This window comes from Heteronotia binoei, chromosome 6 (assembly GCF_032191835.1).
Source record: "Heteronotia binoei isolate CCM8104 ecotype False Entrance Well chromosome 6, APGP_CSIRO_Hbin_v1, whole genome shotgun sequence".
Lineage (NCBI taxonomy): Eukaryota > Metazoa > Chordata > Lepidosauria > Squamata > Gekkonidae > Heteronotia > Heteronotia binoei.
The window spans coordinates 45492554-45513577 of record NC_083228.1 but is presented as its reverse complement, the minus strand read 5'-3'; the positions used below and the strand labels follow the sequence as shown (position 1 = coordinate 45513577).

At 42.3% G+C, this 21024-nt stretch overlaps 1 protein-coding gene across 2 annotated transcripts in view; it reads right to left on the bottom strand.

The window, feature by feature from the left end:
* The window catches only part of TCERG1L (transcription elongation regulator 1 like), a 232917-nt gene that overhangs the window by 61453 nt on the left and 150440 nt on the right, over window positions 1-21024 (bottom strand). For both annotated transcript variants that reach the window (XM_060241404.1, XM_060241406.1), the window contains exon 5: window positions 11574-11699. In XM_060241404.1, the coding sequence (XP_060097387.1) occupies window positions 11574-11699 (126 nt within the window). The remainder of the gene's footprint in view (window positions 1-11573; window positions 11700-21024) is intronic.

Sequence of the window (21024 nt, the reverse complement as noted above, 5' to 3'; positions counted from 1 at the left end):
CCCAACTTGCTGGGGGGGAAAGTGTAGATGACTGGGGAAGGTAATGACAAACCACCCCGTAAAATAGTCTGCTGTGAAAACGTCGTGATGCAACGTCACCCCAGAGTCGGAAACAACTGGTGCTTGCACAGGGGACCTTTCCTTTCCTAACAGTAGATTAGAATTAAGACAGGGAAACTGAGTTCTAATAAAGCAGCCAATACTATCCTTGACACTGGGGAGGGATGTCTTCCTGGGCACTTTTATATTATTTCAAGCAATTATTTGCCCCAGCTGGAACTGAAAAACATGGAGCAAAGAAAGTGTTCACTTCCTCTGGCACTTTATTGACTCCACTTCGGCAGGTTCTCTCTTCTCATTCAAGTCATTCCCACTTAAGTTTGTAGCACTGAAGATATTACACAGCATGATAGACATGGTGCTATTACGTTTCCAGCAGAATGACTGTTGTTCTGAAGCACGAGAATTGCTCTACAGTTGTTTTACTGGCACTTAGCAGGGTGAGGGATACTGCAAAATGTCCCTGAACATTTGTGTTCTTCTGTTGTTTGGAGTGGGCAACTTTACCTCCCTTTACCATTTTTTTTTCTTTTCTGTGACATTTGCTGACATTGACACAGCTTGGCAAATTTTCCATGTTTCTTATTTGATTAAGGAAGCATGAATATTCTTTAAAGAGTGCCTGCATGGAAATGTAGACACCTTAGCGGCACCAGCTGTACGAGAGAGATAGGTTCTTGGGACAATAGTCTGAACTAGCTACCGGTTAGTACTATTTGACATTCAGTATATAGAAGCTCTGCTTTGGCTGGAGACACAGGGACTCACGACAAATAATCATTTGCAGCCTGAAATTCAGGAGGAGGAGTGGCTCCGCTAGCCCTCCTAAATGATACCTCTGAGTGTACTTTGTGCAGCAGGTATTGCTTGTGAAAGCTCAGGCTTAACACAACCAGTCACTCCCTAATTCTTCCAGTATAATGCAACAAGCTCTGCACAGATATCCAAAGTATAATTGAACTTAGGGTTGCCAATCCCCAGGTGGGGGTAGGGGATCCCCCAGTTTGGAGGTCCTCCCCCCACTTCAGGGCTGTCAGAAAGCGGGGTGGGGGAGGGGAAATGTCTGCTGGGAACTCTATTATTCTCTATGGAGATTTATTCCCATAGAAAATCATGGAGAATTGATCTGCGGGTATCTGGGGCTCTGAGGGGGCTGTTTTTTTGGGGTAGAGGCACCCAATTTTCAATATAGCATCTAGTGCCTCTCCCCAAAATACCTCCCAAGTTTCAAAAAGATTGGACCAGGGGGTTCAATTCTATGAGCCCCTAAAGAAGGTGCCCCTATCCTTCATTATTTCCTATGGAAGGAAGGAATTGAAAAGGTGTGCTTCCCTTTAAATATGATGGCCATAACTCCCTTTGGAGTTCAATTATGCTTGTCACAGTCTTGATCTTGGCTCCACCCCCAATGTTTCCTGGCTCCACCCCCAAAGTCTCCTGGCTCCACCCCCAAAATCCCCAGATATTTCTTGAATTGGACTTGGCAACCCTAATTGAACTGGATAGGCACCCTGCAGGAGCTGATCTGCCCAAGGCACTCGGCCCCACACTTCGGAGGGTCTACCTGCCCCATAGTACAGGAAGCAGGAATGGGTAAGATTTATGCCCGGAGATCGGTTTTGCAGACTGGACTGCAATTTATCATGGCATAGATCCAAAGAGGATAAAATCTTTTAATTGGGCATCTTCTTCAATGAAGTGCCACTCATATTTCAGTAGTATATACAGAGAAATAATAGATGTGCATAGTTACCATATCCCTGTGACATCAGTGGTTACTGAAGGATTCCTGATAGTGCACATGGAGCCTTCATACAAATACATTATCCCATTCTCACCCTGACTGGTCCAACACCAGCAACTGGCTTTTTCTCTGCTCTTCCTCACAATGCAGCTACTGGTGGCTTCTTTAAGTAGTGAGCTGGAGACCTAAAAAGTGGACTGCCCCAACATGCCTACCTCTAGCAGAATCTCAAACAGCTAAAACAGTGCAATGCTAAGCATGTTTACTCAGAAGAAAGTCCCATTTTATTCAATAAAGCTTACTCCTAGGTAAGTGTTCTTAAGATTGCAGCCAAAAGCTCTCACTCTAACTGGTGCAGCAAAAGCACCTGGCTCTTTCTCTGCTCTGCCTAACCACTATTCTGTTCTTCCTATTTATACATCCTTTATTCTTATTACATGGCAGGGCTTTTGATTCCTCTGATCTATTATGCACTTCTGTATGCATGTGCCACTTTACTGGATGTAATTGTTATTCTGCAAAGTAAAGAGTGGGGGGTGGGGGAACACTGCGCCCAGCACTTGTAACTATATGCATGTTGCTGCTCAGTAGATGAGTTCCACATATACATCCATTAACTTATGAGCGGCACAATCAGCTCCCACCAGATGTTTCGAGCAGAATTTAGGGGTGTGGAGACAGCTGGAACTGAGTAACACATGCATGGACACTGGCATAATGATCATAGCATCAAACAGTGACTTGAACATAGAATGAACAGCCACAGAAAGAAGAACGCTGAATTCTATTAGGATTGTCAAGTCCAAATCAATTAATATCTGGGGACTTTGGGGATGGAGTGAGAAGACTTTTTTTTGGGGGGGGGGGGAGCCATGAGCAAGGGTGCGACAAGCACAATTGAACTCCAAAGGGAGTTCTGGCCATCATATTTAAAGGGACTGCACACCTTCTAAATGCCTTCCCTCCGCTTGGAAATAATGAAGGATAGGGGCACCTTCTTCTGGGGCTCATAGAATTGGACCTCCTGGTTCATTCTATCATCCCTTGCACAATACTGTTTAATGATATCAGTTCATGCATTCAGTGGAGAGTCAACAAGCATAAACAAGTAACGAGCATGTATACATAACCATCAACAACTGAACATGTAGACACTCACACATAAAACTTTGTATGTGCATTAGCCCTTGATCAATATACAATTAGAGCACAAAGTCTTGAAAAATAATGTAAATGCTTTTGAAAAAAGACAAGAAGGGGTACATTCCAAGAGGTATAATTAGTTTGTTAGGATTTAAGGATATTGGAATTTCTACAACAGCAAATCTTGGATGTTTTAGAGCTCGTGTTAATCTCTTCCAGTCCTTCATATGATGTGCAAGGTCATTTGGATTATGAAACAGAAAATGTATGCTAAAAATAAATATTTTTCTTCTGGAGCAGAATACAAACTGGTAATCTGTGTGACATTCTTAACACTTGGGTACATGAAGCAGCAAATGCCATCTATTTTTAAGGAGAGGCGGTTAAGGAATTTTATAAAATAAATATTTGTTTTCAAATTTTCACAGCTCACTGGAGCATGAGAAATGGATTTCTGCTGGTATCACTGACACACTGATCTGGAAAAAAAAACAGCTGCCTTATGCCCATTTAAATCATTTTGCCTTTCAGCTTAAATCTTTTGTATTTATAAAGCCTTTAGAATTCTTATTGGACAAAAAACAAACAAACATGGGAGTATCCTGGTTTCACTGCAACTGCTGAAATTGTCCAATGTGCAAGATCATTGGGTCAGAGCCAAACCTTGTCCAATTGCCTTATAAAGCTCCATTCTGCCCATTGTTGGTACAAGGCTGCAAACATTCAAAAGTTCCCAGCCACTCCAAAGAGAATTAGGGGATGCAACCAGAAAGGAAAAACTTTCAAGCCAGTATATGTTTCTTTTTAATGGTGATTTATAAAGATACAATAGCCACACTAAGAACATAAGAGAAGCCATGTTGGATCAGGCCAATGACCCATCCAGTCCAACACTCTGTCACACACTGGCCAAAAAACCAGGTGCCATCAGGAGGTCCATCAGTGGGGCCAGGACACTAGAAGCCCTCCCACTGTTGCTCCCCACAAGCACCAAGAATACAGAGCATCACCACCCCAGGCGGAGTTCCATCAATACCCTGTGGCTAATAGTCACTGATGGACCTCTGTTCCATATGTTTATCCAATCCCCTCATGAAGCTGTCTACGCTTGTAGTTGTCACCACCTCCTGTGGCAGTGAATCCCATGTGTTAATCACCCTTTGGGTGAAGAAGTATGTCTTTTTATCCATTCTAACTTGACTGCTCAGCAATTTCATTGAGTTCTTGTATTGTGAGAAAGGGAGAAAACAAAATTATTCTCACCAAAGGCTTGATATGGTCAAAAAGTACTCATGATATGGTGAATGAAATAGTGAAGGTTTTGTGTGTCAATTGTTGCATTGTTTTTTCAAATCAGTTTGAAAGAAGCTCTCTCCAAAAAGGAAACGAAATTTGTACAGTTGTAGTGATTGATCAGCATGGATTATAGGGCTCTCAGAGCACGTAACTGTTCAAAGATAGAAGTGGCTGTGCTACTGAAAAACAAGTAGTCAATGACTGAAAAGCTCCCTTCCTTTTTTAAAAAGTGGAGCATATCAGTGCAAGCACTTCTGTACTTGCCTCTGATAAAAACAGCATGATTAATGGCAGAATGCAGAGTGAAATCATGTGTGCAAGAGAGAATGATATACAGATTACGAATAATAAATCAAAAGAGCCTGGTTTTGAAGAGCTGCCACATACAGTGAATCCAGGGATGCCCATATATCCATTAATGGATTTCTGCATGACAACACAATGCTATTGAAACTACATTACACATTTTTAGACCTAGCTGTTCATCTTCATTTTGGCAAAACTAGAGATGTTCACTTAGCCAGCTCTGTTTAGGTATTGTTTCTGACAAACTAATTTTTCATACAACAGACCCCTTGGAGTAGGGCACACAAAATGGCCCCAGCCTGGATGCAGCTTTAAATTTCTCCACTTGGCAGCTGCCACATGTGTGTTATAGCTTACTACACTACTGAGATCAGGCATTTTTATTCATGCAGCTGGAAACTCTCAGAACACAAAGAAGGACCACAAACACACTTGCCTTCCTGCCATTCTTTAGCTTAGAGAATAGCTGCATTATAACAATATGCATGAAGAAAGGGAACACTTCAGGTTTTTGTGGGGCCTGATAGGACTCCTTTTGTGACTCTGAGTCCTTTTCAGACCCTTCCCTCATGGCTTCCCCCAAGGACATGGTGGCAATGGGATACTGAGAGGCTTCCTCCTGGAGGTTCAAAGAATAAGGCAACAAGCCTTCATGCAAACAACAAGCATCTACCAAGACTAATAAAGATATAGTTGCTTTAACAAATAACAGAATCATTTCATCAAGTATATGCCAAAGCTCATATGTACACAAATGCTCAAAAAGGAACAAGCATTCATACAGTATCAAGAAATTGATAAACCAAAGAAAGGGGTGGCTTCCAGTTGGTACCAATTGCAACAAATTAAAAGCTTCGTGGAGCAAGATATTAGAAGTACAGGAATAAGACAAGAGCAAACAGAATTGGAAAAAGTGCTGTTGGGCAAGAATGAAAAATTGATTTCAAAAGTTTATAAGTTACTACTGAAATGGTCGACAGAAGATGAAGTAGTGAAACCTCAAATGATAAAATGGGCAATAAATATGAACAAAGAAATGCAAATGGAGACATGGGAACACATGAAAATATCAACGTGTTACAACATAAAAGAGAACTGTTTCAAAATGTTGTATAGATGGTATATGACACCTAAGAAATTAGCAAAAATGAACAATCAAATCTCAGGTGTTGGAAGTGTAAAAAACATGGTTCTTTCTACCATATGTGGTGGACTTGCAATAAAGCAAAACAGTTTTGGCATATGATTAAAAAAGAGACCTCAAAAATTTTGGGTTATGACATCAAGAGAGTACCAGATATCTTTCTGGTAGGATTACAAATGGAAAGTTTTCCGAAACAAGATAGGACTTTGTTGTGGTACTTGCTTTCAGCTGCAAGAACATTATATGCGCAAATGTGGAAGCAAGATAAAATACCAGAGAAATGGGACTGGATCTTAAAAGTGTTACACTGGAGTGAAATGGATAAACTTACTAGAATCTTAAGAGACTGTAAGTCAGAAAAATTCAAAGAAGATTGGAAGAAATTTCAAAAATTTGTTGTAAAACAATGGAAAGTCAAGAGACACTTAGTGGTTTTTGATAACATTATCTGAACTCTTAAAGGGAAGACAAAGTTGTGAACATGGATTTCTGATTTGATATGCAATTTAATAGAGGGTTAGATAATGAGATAAATAGAGGGTAAATTTTAATAATAATCAATACATAGTCCTGGTTTCTTTTGTATTAAGGTAAATTGGAAGTGAAGATTCTATAAGCGTGAATTTACCTTTTTTAATTATTTTAAACACTGGCGGAGGTCAAGAAAAAGAGGGCTGGGGAGGAGGAAATTTATGTATTGGTTAATATCTTGAAATTTATGATTGATGAATAATTTTTCAATATGTTGCAATAAATAATAAAATTGGTTTAAACAAAAAAAGGGAAGGGAAGGGAAGGGAAGGGAAGGGAAGGGAAGAGAGGGGGCAGTGGGAGGGGCAAGCCTCATCTTGGTGCTACTTGTGAGTAGGTGGCAGGTGCTACTCATGAGTAAGTGGGAGGCACTACTCGTGAGTAGGCGGCAGGTGCTACTTGCAAGCAGGCAGGAGGCCGGCAACTTGGGCGGGGCGGAGCTGTGCTGTGCCTAGGGCACTAGAAGGGCTAGGGCCAGCCCTGCTTACACTGCAGAGTAAGGATTCAAACTTGGGGCTCCCAGATCCTAGTACATTACACCACACTGTCTCTGTCATATCTGGGAGTCACTGCTTCAAGTCAATGCCATCCTTCTCTCTTTGATATAAATATATCAAATTGTGAGGAGTTATGAGTCAGAGGAAAACAAAACAAAAAGCAAAAGGATAAAAAATGGCAAAAACAGAAATTTAAGTTTGATGGGGGGGAGAGAAAACAAATGGGTGACCAAAAGGGAAAACAGTAGTGGAACAAATGCTAACATTTGTGTACCAGCATATACCATGGAATGGAATGATATTTAAGGCAGAAAGGTCTGAAACCTATCCAGGCAACATCTCTATTTCCGCTTATTCCTAGTAAAAACATTGCCAGTCAGACCTGATTCACTTGTATCTGGATCCTAAACCTCAAGTGATCTAAATTGCCCTCTCACTACTTTTCTCCACAAACTCCATTTTAGGAAGAAATGGCCAAGAAATTCCTCATTCCAAGAAATCCTTAAAGGTGTCCATCACAGGATCTGCAGAAATCTAACATATCACCTCCAGTATTTAGCAGCAGAAATTCGACAGATGTGGCATATATGGCAGTCAGCTTTAGAATTTCTGACGCAGGTATTAAAAAAATAAGCTTACAAGTCATATACTAGATAAGCAGCTTGATTTTATGTTTCAGGTCCAGGAACCAGGGCCGGATCTACATGATTTTTGAGGGGGGGGGGGCAAAATTAAAAATGGCACCCCCTTATGGGCCCATACTACCTTACGGGCTCATGGAATAGAATGGACTCTATACCCAATTTGGTGCCCCCCCTCCAGGGGCACCCGGGGCAAGCACCCCCTTCTCTCCCCCCCCCCCAGATCTGGTCCTGCCAGGAACACTGAGGAGCCCATTCAGAATGCTAATACTGGGACATTCCTTCATATTCTTGAGTATCAGATGGGCCACCGGCAGTGGAATCAGGATGCAGCTGGGATTATATCCCTCACAAGTGTACTATGGCACAGTAGAAGAGGGATGTTGTGGAACCAGCTCCTGCCTTCTCTCCACCAGCATTGGAGAGATGGCAGAAATCCTAAGATCCTGGTGTTGCATTTGGATGAGAATGATCTAGTGCAAATCCAGGGATTCATACTTAGACACAGAATAATTAGGGATTTGAATAGGGTAAGGCGGTCATACTGAAAACTCTGATCGCTTGGACTGAGCTTTGAAATGGTGGAGTTGGAGGGGAATAATTGAGTCCCCATTGTTTGAGAAAGCACAGTGCAAGGTGAACTTGGTCATATGGAAAGCTGCTTTGGCCAGTAGTGGGGCTTATAAATTTCACATCAGGCAATCAGATTTAATATGCCTCATCTATTTGATGAATGAGGGGGTCCATCTCTCTCCAGTGGGCTACAATTTGTACTTAGCTGTTCTACATCATGGCTCGTGTGAAATTATAGTTCACCGGTGGAGCAAGGGGTGTTAAGCAAGGCTAACAACCTTGTTTGACAGGGTTAGGGTGGGTTGTTGATTTAGGTAGACAGGGCTTTTTGGGGGGGTAATGGAGTTCTGGAACCTCTTTGTGGAAACAAAATTATTTTAAAAAATTATAAGTTCATAAGGGGGCACCCGTATGTTTCTCCTTCATTTCCCTCTTGAGAGTTCCAGCCCCTCTTTTTCCAGAAAAAAAAGCCCTGTAAGTAGGGATAAGCAGTGAGTGCCCTGTGCCACTGGGCATGACGGAGGGTGTGAACTGAACAGACCATCACTTGCAGGATGGAGGGATAGGGCTTGGGAAGGAGAGCCTTTGGTGCTGAGCAACATCTTCCTGAACCTGGTAGTTGTTGAATCAGGGTAGAGGGCTGGGGCTTGTTAACTCTCAGCACTCTATTTGCTGGTGAAGATGACCAAAGCTGGCAGTAGCCGTAGGCTGAGTTAGGAGCCAGGGTGGATATGCCAGATCAAAGGCAGCCATGGATGCCTAGCACAGCCTGCCCTCATGTAATATTAGCATAATTAACTGATGGTGTAGATCAGCAGATTTCAATAAATTTAAATAAACTAGTTAAAACCCACACTTCTTCATTTTGGTATGGGGCAAATAGTTTTTAGAACACATCAAGAAGAGAAGCCAAATAAGAAAAAACATTAGTAGCAAAGTCTTCAAAATACAGTCTCCAAAACACAATTAGGTGCCAGAAATGCCTATGCTTATATTGGCACAAATAATGTAACTACTAAAACAATTGAGGGATTTCAGTATTCAGGATACAAATAATGTTACAATATCAGCCTCTCAAAAGAAATAGATACTGCTGTGTCAGCAGCACGTTGGCACATTCGACAAGTAATAATCACCAACGACAGGCACAAATTAAATGCACATCATGACTTGTACACAACTAGGACACAGGCAGGAGCCACTTATACTAAATAGCTTCAGGTGGAGGGTGGGAAGTAAAAAATGTGTGCAGAAACTGCTTGAGTTAAGGCAAAAGCACAACACTTTTCTGTGTGATTGAAATGTCACTGATACAGTAGCCTCCACCTGAAAATTCCAAGACATGAGCCTGAAAAAGCAGCAGCTGTTTAGAAATAGGGGTGGGAAACACCAGAAACCACAAGCAGAATGGGCATCTATTTAGTTTTATCTCCTCCTCTCTCTTTGTCTCCCTTGTGAGGTTGACTTCTAATTAAACCAACTGTTACAGTAAGAACAACATTCCTGTAGCATCGATACATACCACAAATAAAAGAAGTGATGGAGTCTAGTCATTAACCTCTGGCACCCCAAATGCAAAACTGCTGGTATATGCTGATCTCATCACTTCTCACAATTAGTAGCAAGTGAGAGGAATTATGCAAAGACTGTTCATCTCCATTCTCCATCTGGAACCTAGGGTCTGAATTGTGCCAATGTATCTTCACCCTTCTCATACCACTCCATCCTTTTATCCAGTATTTCAGGTAAGGAGATAATAACTTTGGATAATATGCCAGAAGAATCATGCAAAGATGGATAGACAGCTACACGATGTTACCACCAGCTGTTACGCATGGCGACTTTTCTCCAATGTGACCAGAGAAACAAAGCTTGTGTATGACCCTGACTGAATGTTCATGAAGCCTATTATTTCAGTACCCTAGAACTTTTTAACATTCTAATGTTCGTATCTAATTACTTGGTTATCTATATTCATCTTTATGGAATTTATTTCCAAGTAAATAGAAGACTATGAGGAGAGATTAATCACTGTATTAAAGGTACTTCACAGCTACAAGAGCAGCCTTAGTCTTTAAACATGAGCAAAATTATGGGTTGGGGTTAGGTTTGCCAACTCCAGGTTGGGAAAAACCTGGAGATTTTGTAAGTGAAGCTTGTGGGGTTTGTGGAGGGGAGTGACTTAAACAGGGTATAATGACCTAGAGTCTACCTTCCAGAACAGCCATTTTCTTCAGGTGAACTGATATGATGCCTGGAAACCAGTTACAACAGCAGGACATCTCCAGCCTCCACTTGGAGGTTCAACCAAAAGAGAATTACAAACTACAAAAAAGTTGTGAAAAATAATTTATCATAGTCTCCAATTAAACATTCAATTCTAATATACAATAATGAAGAATATAAATATCATACAAAATTACCAAGTTTAGCAAAGAACACAGAAAGTAATCCTATGCAAGTATGGTAGCTAGCTACTTTTGTGAGCCTTAAGGTAGAGAAAGAAGGAGGGATAAAGAATGGGCAGGGAAACCCCAGCCTATGGTTCTGTTAACACAGAGTTCTTTCAACCAGAATTTTTTTTAACCTGGTAGAGAAACAAACGGCCTTTTTCTCTTAGGGTCAGCTAAATAAGTTGCTAATCTCTGACAGGATCCCTAGAACATTTTTAATTACTAAATGACATTTTATTTTCACAATAACCCTGTGAGATAGGCTGGGTTGAGAGTGTGTGACCATGCCCGGATTACCCAGTGATCTTCACGACAGCGTTGGGATTTGAAACCAGGCTTCCTTCCTAGCATTATAACACTCTCTGCTCCCAGCCCAATCCACTGCACTGCTGGAGCTGCTGTTTGACACATTGTAGAAAACATCAGATCACCATACATTGTACAGTGAATGGCAGCTTCAGACATCATTTGAGGTCATCATAAATAGTGTGCAAAGGAAAGGGTTAAAATGCCCTCAAGAAGTAGCACTTCTGTGGTTTAAAGCCCTCAGTGGCCTGAGATTCTCATACCTTTGGGACCACCTCTCCCAGCATGATCCTCCCCATCTTCATCTAGGGTTGCCAAGTCCAACCCCAGAAATATCTGGGGACTTTGGGGGTGGAGCCAGGAGACTTTGGGGGTGGAGCCAGGAGACACTGGGGTGGAGCTAGGGGGAGGGGGGAAACGGCGCTGGGGAGCGTGGCGAGCCGCCCCGTCTCGGAGCGGGCAATGCCGCCACGCAGCTGCCGCCTCTTCTCCACTCGCCGTGGCTGCTCCTCCGAGATGGGCTCAGCCAATTATAATGAACTAAGGTGGTCTATTGTACTTAAAGCCTTAAGGAGAAGAACTGAGTAGCAATTTAGTGTTATTATGTAAAAGTCCATTATGTGTTATTTGGGGTGAGCGGGGGTGAAAGAACAAAACACTGGAACAGAACATTTACTGCTATCTGTTTTATATATATTTATTATCAGGCCCTGAAATGACAATAGTTTCTATACACATGATGAATGTGTACAGTTTCAAAATAATTCTATTAAAAAGAGCTTCCATTCCTGTGCCACTTGGGAAACTATTTGTTTTCAAGCATGTGAGTATGCAGCATATGTTTAGCAGTGTTATTAGTAGAGTGACATATAAACACACCTGTTAATGTCTGATCCACCAAATTGGTTGCCATGAATGTCACAGATGGCGAAGAAATAGCCGCTACCCTGGTGACTTGAGTTGGCATCAGGGAACTCATGCGTGTATCCATTCTGGAAGGAGCACCTGCAAGTAATCCATAAGGAATACATTACTATTTACACCAAATAGGGAACAAATGCTGATTTTCAGACAATATGGTTCCAAAAGGCTTTAGGCATCATTAGATGCTGTTTTATAAAGCATAGAAGTATCTACCAAAATACTATTGTTATTATTATCATCATCATCATCATTAGTAGTAGTAGTAGTAGTAGTAATTTCACCATTACATTAGCATCCAACCACCATTTTAAACTTGATATAGTGCAAATTAGATAGCACTTGGCATAAAATGTTAATGATTGTCCACACCAGTGGGATACCTACTTCTCAATTGTAAACTAATGTGATGGATTATCAGAGCATCCTTACCTAACTGGTCTTACTTAACATGCTGTGGTCTTTGTCACAATGTGAGGCAAGACTAGCCACCATTCTCTCCCCCGCCTTTATTGCTGTCATCACTTTGGGTAAAATCATTCCCCCCTCCCTCTCACATGGGTTATCTGAAGCCAACCTCACAGTGGTATTGCTCTATAGTAAGCACCAAGCAGCCAGGCATGTGGGTGAGAACCTGCGCAGACTTTCTCAAGTTAAACAGTCTTTATTCCTACAAGGCACAAACTCAGGTATTGCAAACAACAGAAACTGGGTTCACAAATAAAACAAAAAGACACTTGCTAGCGAAATACAATCATATTACATCTGATCTTTGGCAGCTGTCAGGTGCCTCCATCCCTGGTGGATCTGCAATTCGCTGTCATTCTTGATGTTAAATAATGTAAATAAATAACTGAATGGCTGTCATTCATTCCTATGGGAAAAGGTAAAATGGACACACAGCTATTGATATTTGGCAGCCCAACTACTACAGATAGGGATATCGCAGGGGAGGAGTCAAATATTTCAGAAAGTCAGCTGGTGTAGGAAGTTTCCTGCTAGTTAGGCCCACCCTCCTGGATTTGACCCCTGCACCTCCAGGTCATAAATGAAGTCAATCAATGTGTGACATCACACACATGGCATCATTTTCACCCTTTAACCCACCCCAAAGCTTCTGACGTAAAGGCCTGGCATCCCTAGATTCAGGGTTGCTGGACCTGGGAAAATATACATCTGGATTTTCTCTGCTCAAATCCAGCATTTCAGATACTACAGTGATATATCATGAGTGAACAAGCCAGTCCAGTTGTGAATTAGTGGTATAGCACAATATACACCAATCTGTAGAAGCAACTCCCAAGCGAATTTCATCCTGGCACAGAGATAAGTGAGTTCGTAAGCATTTCTCACTCAATTTTTGAACACCAGGAGTAAAGCCAGACAAAATGCTGGCAGTGGCAACCCAACACCACATTTTTTTTTTTTACTTTTTATGAGGGAAATACTGTTTGAATCAGTTCTGAGAAACAACAATTTGGAATTGGGGAAACATTCTCTGATAACTCTTCTCTAGCAGTTCTGAATGAAAGGAAACTAACAAAAAAAATCTGCTTCTTCCCCTGGGGACTTTGGGGGTGCAGCCAGGAGCAAGGGTGTGACAAGCATAATTGAACTCCAAGGGAGTTCTGGCCATCATATTTAAAGGGATCACACACCTTTTTAAAAGCCTTCCTTCCATAGGAAATAATGAAGGATAGGAGCACCTTCTTTTGGGGCTCATAGAATTGGACCCCCTGATTCAAACTTTTATAAACTTGGGGGGTATTTTGGGGAGAAACACTGGATGCTATGCTGCAAATTTGGTGACTTTATCTCAAAAAACAGCTCCGCCAGAACCCCAGATACCTGTGGATCAATTCTCCATTATTTTCTATGGGAATAAGTCTCCATAGGGAATAATAGAGTTTCCAGTAGCCATTTCCCTCCCCTCCCCCCGCTTTCTGATGATCCTGAAGCGGGGGAGGGCCTCCAAACTGAGGGATCCCCTGCCACCACCTGGGGATTGGCAACCCTATAGAGTTGCCATTTTAATGCATTTCCCACCCCCCTTGTATTATCAATTACGTTTTCACAAAGCAAGACTGGAATGCAGGCTGTAAAGCAGCATTATGTCTAGTTCCTAAGTGCTGAAGGAAGATTACTTTTAAGAGACCATAAATCATTTTAATAATACTTAGCATTTTTAAGACTCCATTTTTGTGCTTGTACAAGTGGCAAAAATCCCCATAAAGCCCACAAATGTGATAAAGATATGCAGGGCTACAAAAGAAATTGCTGGTGCACAGTTGGAAAATTGTAGAGCAATCCAGTGGGAAAATGTCAAAAAGTGGATGTTCTTGAAACTTCACAGACAATTTATGCATAGACATTTCATGTGAAATTTTACAGGTTGGTCTTATGGTCCTTCTTTGCAATATCTTGGCATAATATGTCATTGCAATCCTATGCACTTATAGAAGAAAGGCAGGAAGCAAAAAAGGGGGAAAGTAAAAATGAGAGATAATGTAGAAAGACTGAGTTGCTCCTACAGCAGGAGGCCTCCAAACACCAACCATAGTAAACAAACGATCAAAAAAAAAAAAAAAAAACAGAAGATACCAATCAACTCATAGAGAGGGCCCAGCCACCTCAGACTCAAACCAACCCTGTGAAACAGCCACAGGTAGACTAGGAAGTTTTTAAAAGTCTGACTTTAAAGTGTAGCTCATGTGTTCCTGATCAGATTGAAAGGTGGAGCCTACCACATCAAAAGGCAAAGATCTGTGTCAAAGAATTGTGCCAATAATATTAATTGCAGGTTCAGAAATTTAGAAATGTAATTTATATTACATAGGAAAAATGGGATAAGACGGTTAAACCGAATGACTATTAATTCCCCCCGGTGACTTTTCCTGATCTTCAAACAGCTGTGTAGGGCTGCCAGTTAGCTTTTAAAAAATAACCATAGGAGATCTTAATCAAAATCTGACATGTTTTATCTAGCTTGGTCCTGAGTGGGGAATTCAAATTCAATATTCCACAGTATAACTGGTAGAACTACCAGGCCCCTCTGGTAGGCTTCCCAATCCCCAGGTCCCAGAGGGGGATCCCCCAGTTTTACAGGCTTCCCCCCTCCCCCAGCTAGCTGGCTGGTGGGGGAAGCCCCACCCCCCACAGCCATCATGCACCTCCATGAACGATTCCCATAGGGAATGATGGGGAATTGAGCCGTGGGTATCGGGGGCTCTGGGGGGGCTGTTTTTTAAGATAGAGGCACCAAATTTTCAGTATAGCATCTAGTGCCTCTCCCCAAAATACCTCACAAGTTTCAAAAATATTGGACCAGGGGGTCCAATTCTATGAGCCCCAAAAAAAGGTTCCCCTATCCTTCATTATTTCCTATGGAATGAAGGCATTTAAAAAGATGTGCAGTCCCTTTAAATGTGATGGCCAGAACTCCCTTGAAGTTCAATTATGCTTGTCACACCCTTGCTGTTGGCTCCGCCCCAATGTCTCCTGGCTCCACCCCCAAAGTCTCCTGGCTCCACCCCCGAAGTCCCCAGATATTTCTTAAATTGGACTTGGCAACCCTACCCTCTGGGCAACCGTAGGGGCATGGGGAATGGGCTTACAGGGAGCAGGAAGTTTCACCAATGTGTCAGTGATGTCCCTGATGTGACTTCTAACATGACCTGTAGGGATATCATGGCAACACTCTGTTTTTTGGGGTAAACTCTATGATAGAATTAGCTTCTATTGTAGAATTTTTTCCCAAAACCAGAGCATTACCCTGGCATCTGCCATATGCCTACATCACTTCTGGGTCATGTTGAAGTCATGTCAGGGACATCACTAAAATGTTGGCTGAGACTTCCTCTTATTTTGCTATAAGTCCCCCCACTGGCCAGTTTATCGATGGTTGGGAGGTGGGACCTGGGAGTGGGGACCCCTACCCTCACCAGTGGGTCTAGCATCCCTAATAACTGGTGGGCCTATAGACACCACCCATTCCATGCACCACCGGCCCGAGGGCGCATGGCACCCTAGGCAGACTTGCAGCCCACCACCCCCTCCACAGTGTCCCCCACACTGCCGCACACCCCTGCGCTTCCCCCTCCCCGCTGCACCTCCTCCTCCCTCCCTTCCCCGCCCTAGGTCTATTTCAATGCTAATGCTCCTACTACAATGTTCTCTCACTCTAATTAGAAGCACTCTAATACCCATGACCAGCAGGAAGGCAGCAGGGTTAGAACACACTAGGGTTGCCAGGTCCTTCTGGGCAATCACCAGGGAATGAGGGGACTTATAAGGAGAAAGAGAAAAGGATAGGCCTCATTGCTGGCATTGCACAGCAAGTGACATCATCATGCCAGTGGCATCTGGGTGACACTTTGGTATCTGGGCAAAAACTCTATGGTAAAACCACCTTCTACTATAGCGGTTTGTCCAAATACAGAGCAATGAGGTCTAAGCTTCTCCTTTTTCCTGGTAAGTCCTTCCCATTAGCCAGTTGATTGGCAGCTGCGGGTAGTCCTGGCATTAGGGGATTCCCACCTCCACTGGGGTGGTCTGGCAACCCTAGAATACACTGACCAAGCCATTTGACTAAACACACAGCCAAGGGAGATTGCAAAAGGCAGATTAACAAGACAGCCCTTAACATTTTTCAACAGCACCAGATTATAGGGCTGCCAAGCTCCTGCTGGGAGCGGGAGATTCCTTGTCCAGGAAGGCTCCAACCCGCCAGCAGGGAGCAGACCACCAGGGGGGGGGGGTCTGTGAGAAAAATACCCCTAATTCCAGAACATTGTAGTCACCTGCTTGGTTGACAGTGTGCCTGGAGACTCAACTCACACACATCTGCCAGGCGAACGTGGGTTTTGTCTACCAAACTGGAAGGAACTTATGAGTACTAACAGCACAACATTGCAGCAGCACTCCATGTCTCTGGAGGAGTGCTAACCAGGAGAATGGTTTCCAGTTGCTCCGTGTGATCCCCATCTTGGCCATAGCAGCGGGAGAAGGTGCACTGCCAGGAACTGTCCAGGCAAGCGGTTTCCAGCCTCAACCATAGAATCCATCTTGGAAGGCTAACACCACCAGCAGCTATCTTCCTGCAGTGCCAGACTCCCTAACAGCGAAGCAGGAGGCGCACGTACTCAACAGATGTCACCTATGCATAAACCATCAAGCTTATCTTAGGCGTGGATCGTGTCAGACTGCCTAAGCCTTTGTCCAACGGAACTCAAGACAAAGACTGGTGCCATAGAAGATCGAAGAGGAGGAAGAATATCTTCACCCAGAGCCAACTTTCTTTGTATAGACCAGGTGTTACCTAGGTAGCAATTTGGCCATCTATTGTCACCTTTTTTGCTAAGTTTGATAGACTTAAGTACCCCCCACCTTAATAATTTTTCCCATTCTTTCCCTTAATGGTTATCCTGGAGCCTCCCCCTTGGCCCATTGTTACCTGGAAGTCCAATCAGCTATGCTAGCTATGAGCATCCAATCAGGGACCGCCAATTAACTGGCTATTGGCTACTGCATAAGTCCAGCCCTTATGGTCATTGCAGAGCCTCCCCTTTTCTGAGGTCATGTACCAGCTGACCACTGTCATCTGCCCCTATACCTCCCATCCCCTAAGGGCTCAAGGTAGTCCTTATAACCTGTGACCCAGCTCCGCACAGGTGTGCATCTAGCAGTACCCCAGTTTCACTGTCTAGATACATCCCCGATTCCTGATCAGTTGAGGGTCCCCTCCCCCTAGTCCTCATTCGTCGCCATTGGAGCCTTCCTTGAATACTACGATCGGTAATTATCACCCTGTTTGTCCATCCTTGTGTTATCTCTGAATCTCTCTCTATTTTTCTTAAGACTGTATGTATGTTTTATAAGTTTATTATCTTGTATGTGTGTCTATATTTTTCTACAATAAATTTTAATTTTTACTTAATTAGTGTCCCTGGTAAATTTAAGCAATAATTTCTGGATATGTATCCTGTATACATAGATTCAAGATCCTTTTTAAGCCAGGTGCCCACCTGTCAATTCCCCAACCTCGTTTTGATGGCATTTTGGCTTACAGATCCCCACTCCCAAAGAGCCCTGTCAGCGTGCGCAGTTCCCGGAGCAATGACAGCATGCCAGGGACACTCTGGACTCAAATGAAAATCTCTATGGTGCCATGGCGTGGCGTGGTACCATAGAGTTTTACTGCAATTCCTAGAATGTCACACAGGAAACACTCTAGGATTTGCGGTAAAACTGTTGCTCAGTAATACTATACCTTTAAGCATAAAAAATTATATAAACTTGTTCAGTGTTAACTGATATGAAATTCCTACATTTTATGTTGTGGAAAGCAGTATGTAATTACTTTGCAAGTATGTCTTAAAACTTCAGTAGTGTTAGAAGCGGGCCCCACTTGAAAAAATTTGAGAACCAACAAACTAAGCACTTTTTATTTATTAACCTGGAGGAACACAGCTTGGAGCCTACAAAAATCTGAAATGAAATTGATCTTTTTAGCCATGGACATGCACACTTTCAAGTGGGAACAAAAGGAAGGGCTCCTGGCAATGGTCAGCTCATCTTTAGCAGATAATTAAGTTGTTTTTAAAGCAGAGTTTTGCCCCTTTGAGCAGAAAATGGTTTTGGAGATAGGACAGCTGCAACATAGCACTGTAACAATGCACATACTCAAATTATTCCCAATCTGGACAGTTCATCAGCATTTTCTATTATCAAGCACCAGCAAAAAGAGTAAGGGACTGAGGATAATACCTCACAATTGTAAGACACTCCCTGTGAAATGTAAATATTTTATTTTCTTGAATATGTAGAGCAAGCGACAGAGAGGGGAAGTAGAGGAGGTAAAGGGGAGGCAAAGGCATGGGAACCAGCACAAGAATTCACACTGCCAACAGTCTTTTTTCCTTTTAGCACACATTGGATTCTTGAATACAAAGTTAGGAGTTCAACTGTGCTGTTCACAAATTGTGGACAGCTTGCAATCTAAACCTTCCAGGTGATCAAGCATCTCTGCTTGCAACAGTAAAGTAGGAAATAACTTTGCAATGCAGCTATTATACTTAAGAAACCATCAAACTGCAAGTCGCCATTGATCTTGCGACAAATTAACAAGATAAACTAGCATTTACAATGCCATTGCCTTCTGAATCACAATATCCTGTCTTTCCTTGATTCACTTATTACCACTAGCTTATAGAGAAAGCCTATGTACTGAAACAAGAAGTTATCATTACTGACTTTCTCAAGAGACTGGAAATCAGAACTACTAGAGTTCTTAATCACAGTTCTGCCACTATCTACAGGAAATTGTGTCTTTTCTACAGATGTTCAAACAGCTGCTAGTTTGGTTCAACTTCTGTGATCAAATGCAGGGAGCTAATCTGCATTTTTGTCAAGCAGTTTAGGTGTTAGCAGTTCAAGCCTGTTAAGCAAGCGATGGTCTGCATACTCACCCGTTCAATCAGTAGCAATTTATGTATTTGTGTTTCCCACTAGACCTGTTGTTGGCATGCATCAATCAGCAGCCAATTGTTTAAACTGGGTAAGCAAACCAGTTTCTCAGCTGGATATTATAAATGATTTGTTTCAAGAGAAGTGAGAAGAGGAGACTGGATTTATATCCCACCCTTTACTTGGAGTCTCAGAGCAGTTTACAATCTCCTTTCCCTTCCCTTCCCCACCCTACAACAGACACCCTTTGAGGTATGTGGGACTGAGAGAGCTTTCTGAGAACTGCTCTTGAGCAGAACAGCTCTGGGAGAGTTATGACTCACTTAAGGTCACTCCAGCAGGTGCAAGTGGAGGAGTGAGGAATCATACCTGGTTCTCCTAGATAAGAGGCCACACAGTTAACTACTACACCAAATTGTTATTAGTTCTACTTTGCACATGCACATTTTCAAATAACCTCAATTCCACCTACTGCACAGATGCAAAAACAGCTGTAAGGTAGAAAAAATTGAATTTATACCTCTGCCTTCACTCAGAGTCTCAGAGTGGCTTACAATCTCCTTTCCCTTCCTCTCCCCTGTGAGATAGGTGGAGCTGAGATAGCTACTTTGAGAACTGCTCTTGAGAGAACAACTCTGAAAAAACTTGTGACTGACTCAAGGTCACACAGCAGGTACATGTGGGGGATCAAACTCAGTTTTCCCATATTAAAGTCCACACTCCAGACTACTGCACCAAACTGGTTCTCTAGAAGGAAATGGGACCCTCACACCATGGCAACTGTTCAGCTGCAAAGCTGTTTGGCAGCTGTTCAAGCAGAATGGCAGCAAGGCAAGAGTTTCTAAGGCTTGGCTCATGAGTTACTGCAGAGGTTGAAAATGCCATGTGTGCCAATTGAACGTCTTTGCTGCAAAGTTTGTAACACCCTGACAGAAAAAGCGAGTAAAATATTTTAAAGATATTATAGATAGACTCACATGACCACTGCTGAATGTACATTTCTTTACATCACTCTTTTCCTGTAGAATATTTAAAGTAGTGCCTTTAGATTATCTTGGCCAAAGATTCCTATCTCATCAACAAACTAATGAGAAACTGAGATAACATGATTCTATAAGTCTGGGGCAACAGTAAAAAATTAAGGAGTTGACCAGTGTCAACAATTGAGAGCTACAATGTAATGGAAAACCAAAATGGCTATAGCATTGGACTAGAACTGGGAAGAGTTGGATTCAAATCCATGCTTTGCTGCAGAGTTCAATAGGAGACCTTGGGACATCTATTATCAAGTCAAATCAAGTTTAATACGGTCAGAGACCCATCCAAAAAAAGCGAAACAAACAAAAAGAAGTAGTAACAAGCGGAATTACAAAAATCAAGGTATACAATTCAGCTTGGGCACAGCATAAAATATTATACATAAAAATTTCAGGACATCCATTATAAGCCCAACCGACCTCACAGATGGTTGTGAGCAAAAATAGTGCCCCGAGTTCTTAAGAGGAAGAGCAAAATATGGGAGCTGCTTTCCTAAGATTTCTTTCCTTGCTAATGAATGTCTGGAGGATCTATGCTGTGTGTTTTCCCATGTTAATGTTCTCTTTTTGTAGAAATTCAGGCTTTAAAACCCATGTAAACATAAATAAACGCTCTCTTTTGGAGATCAGCATGAGCTTGTACCTAAGGAAAATAGCTAAATGTTAATTGTCTCTTAAGCTTTTATTTGGAAATAAAACTTAACTTCTTTGCTTGGCATGGCTAATTAGGTAGTCAATTATCTTCTGACAGCAGAGGGCAAGCTGCTGTACTGCAAAGTCCTTCTATGGTTACTGGAGCCTTCAAATATTTATTTTGCCCTTTTATGACCTTTAGCTTTCCTCTTGTACAAGGATGGCAAATGAGATTCTCCAGGGCTACATCTGGCCATTGCTGCTTTGGGCAGATG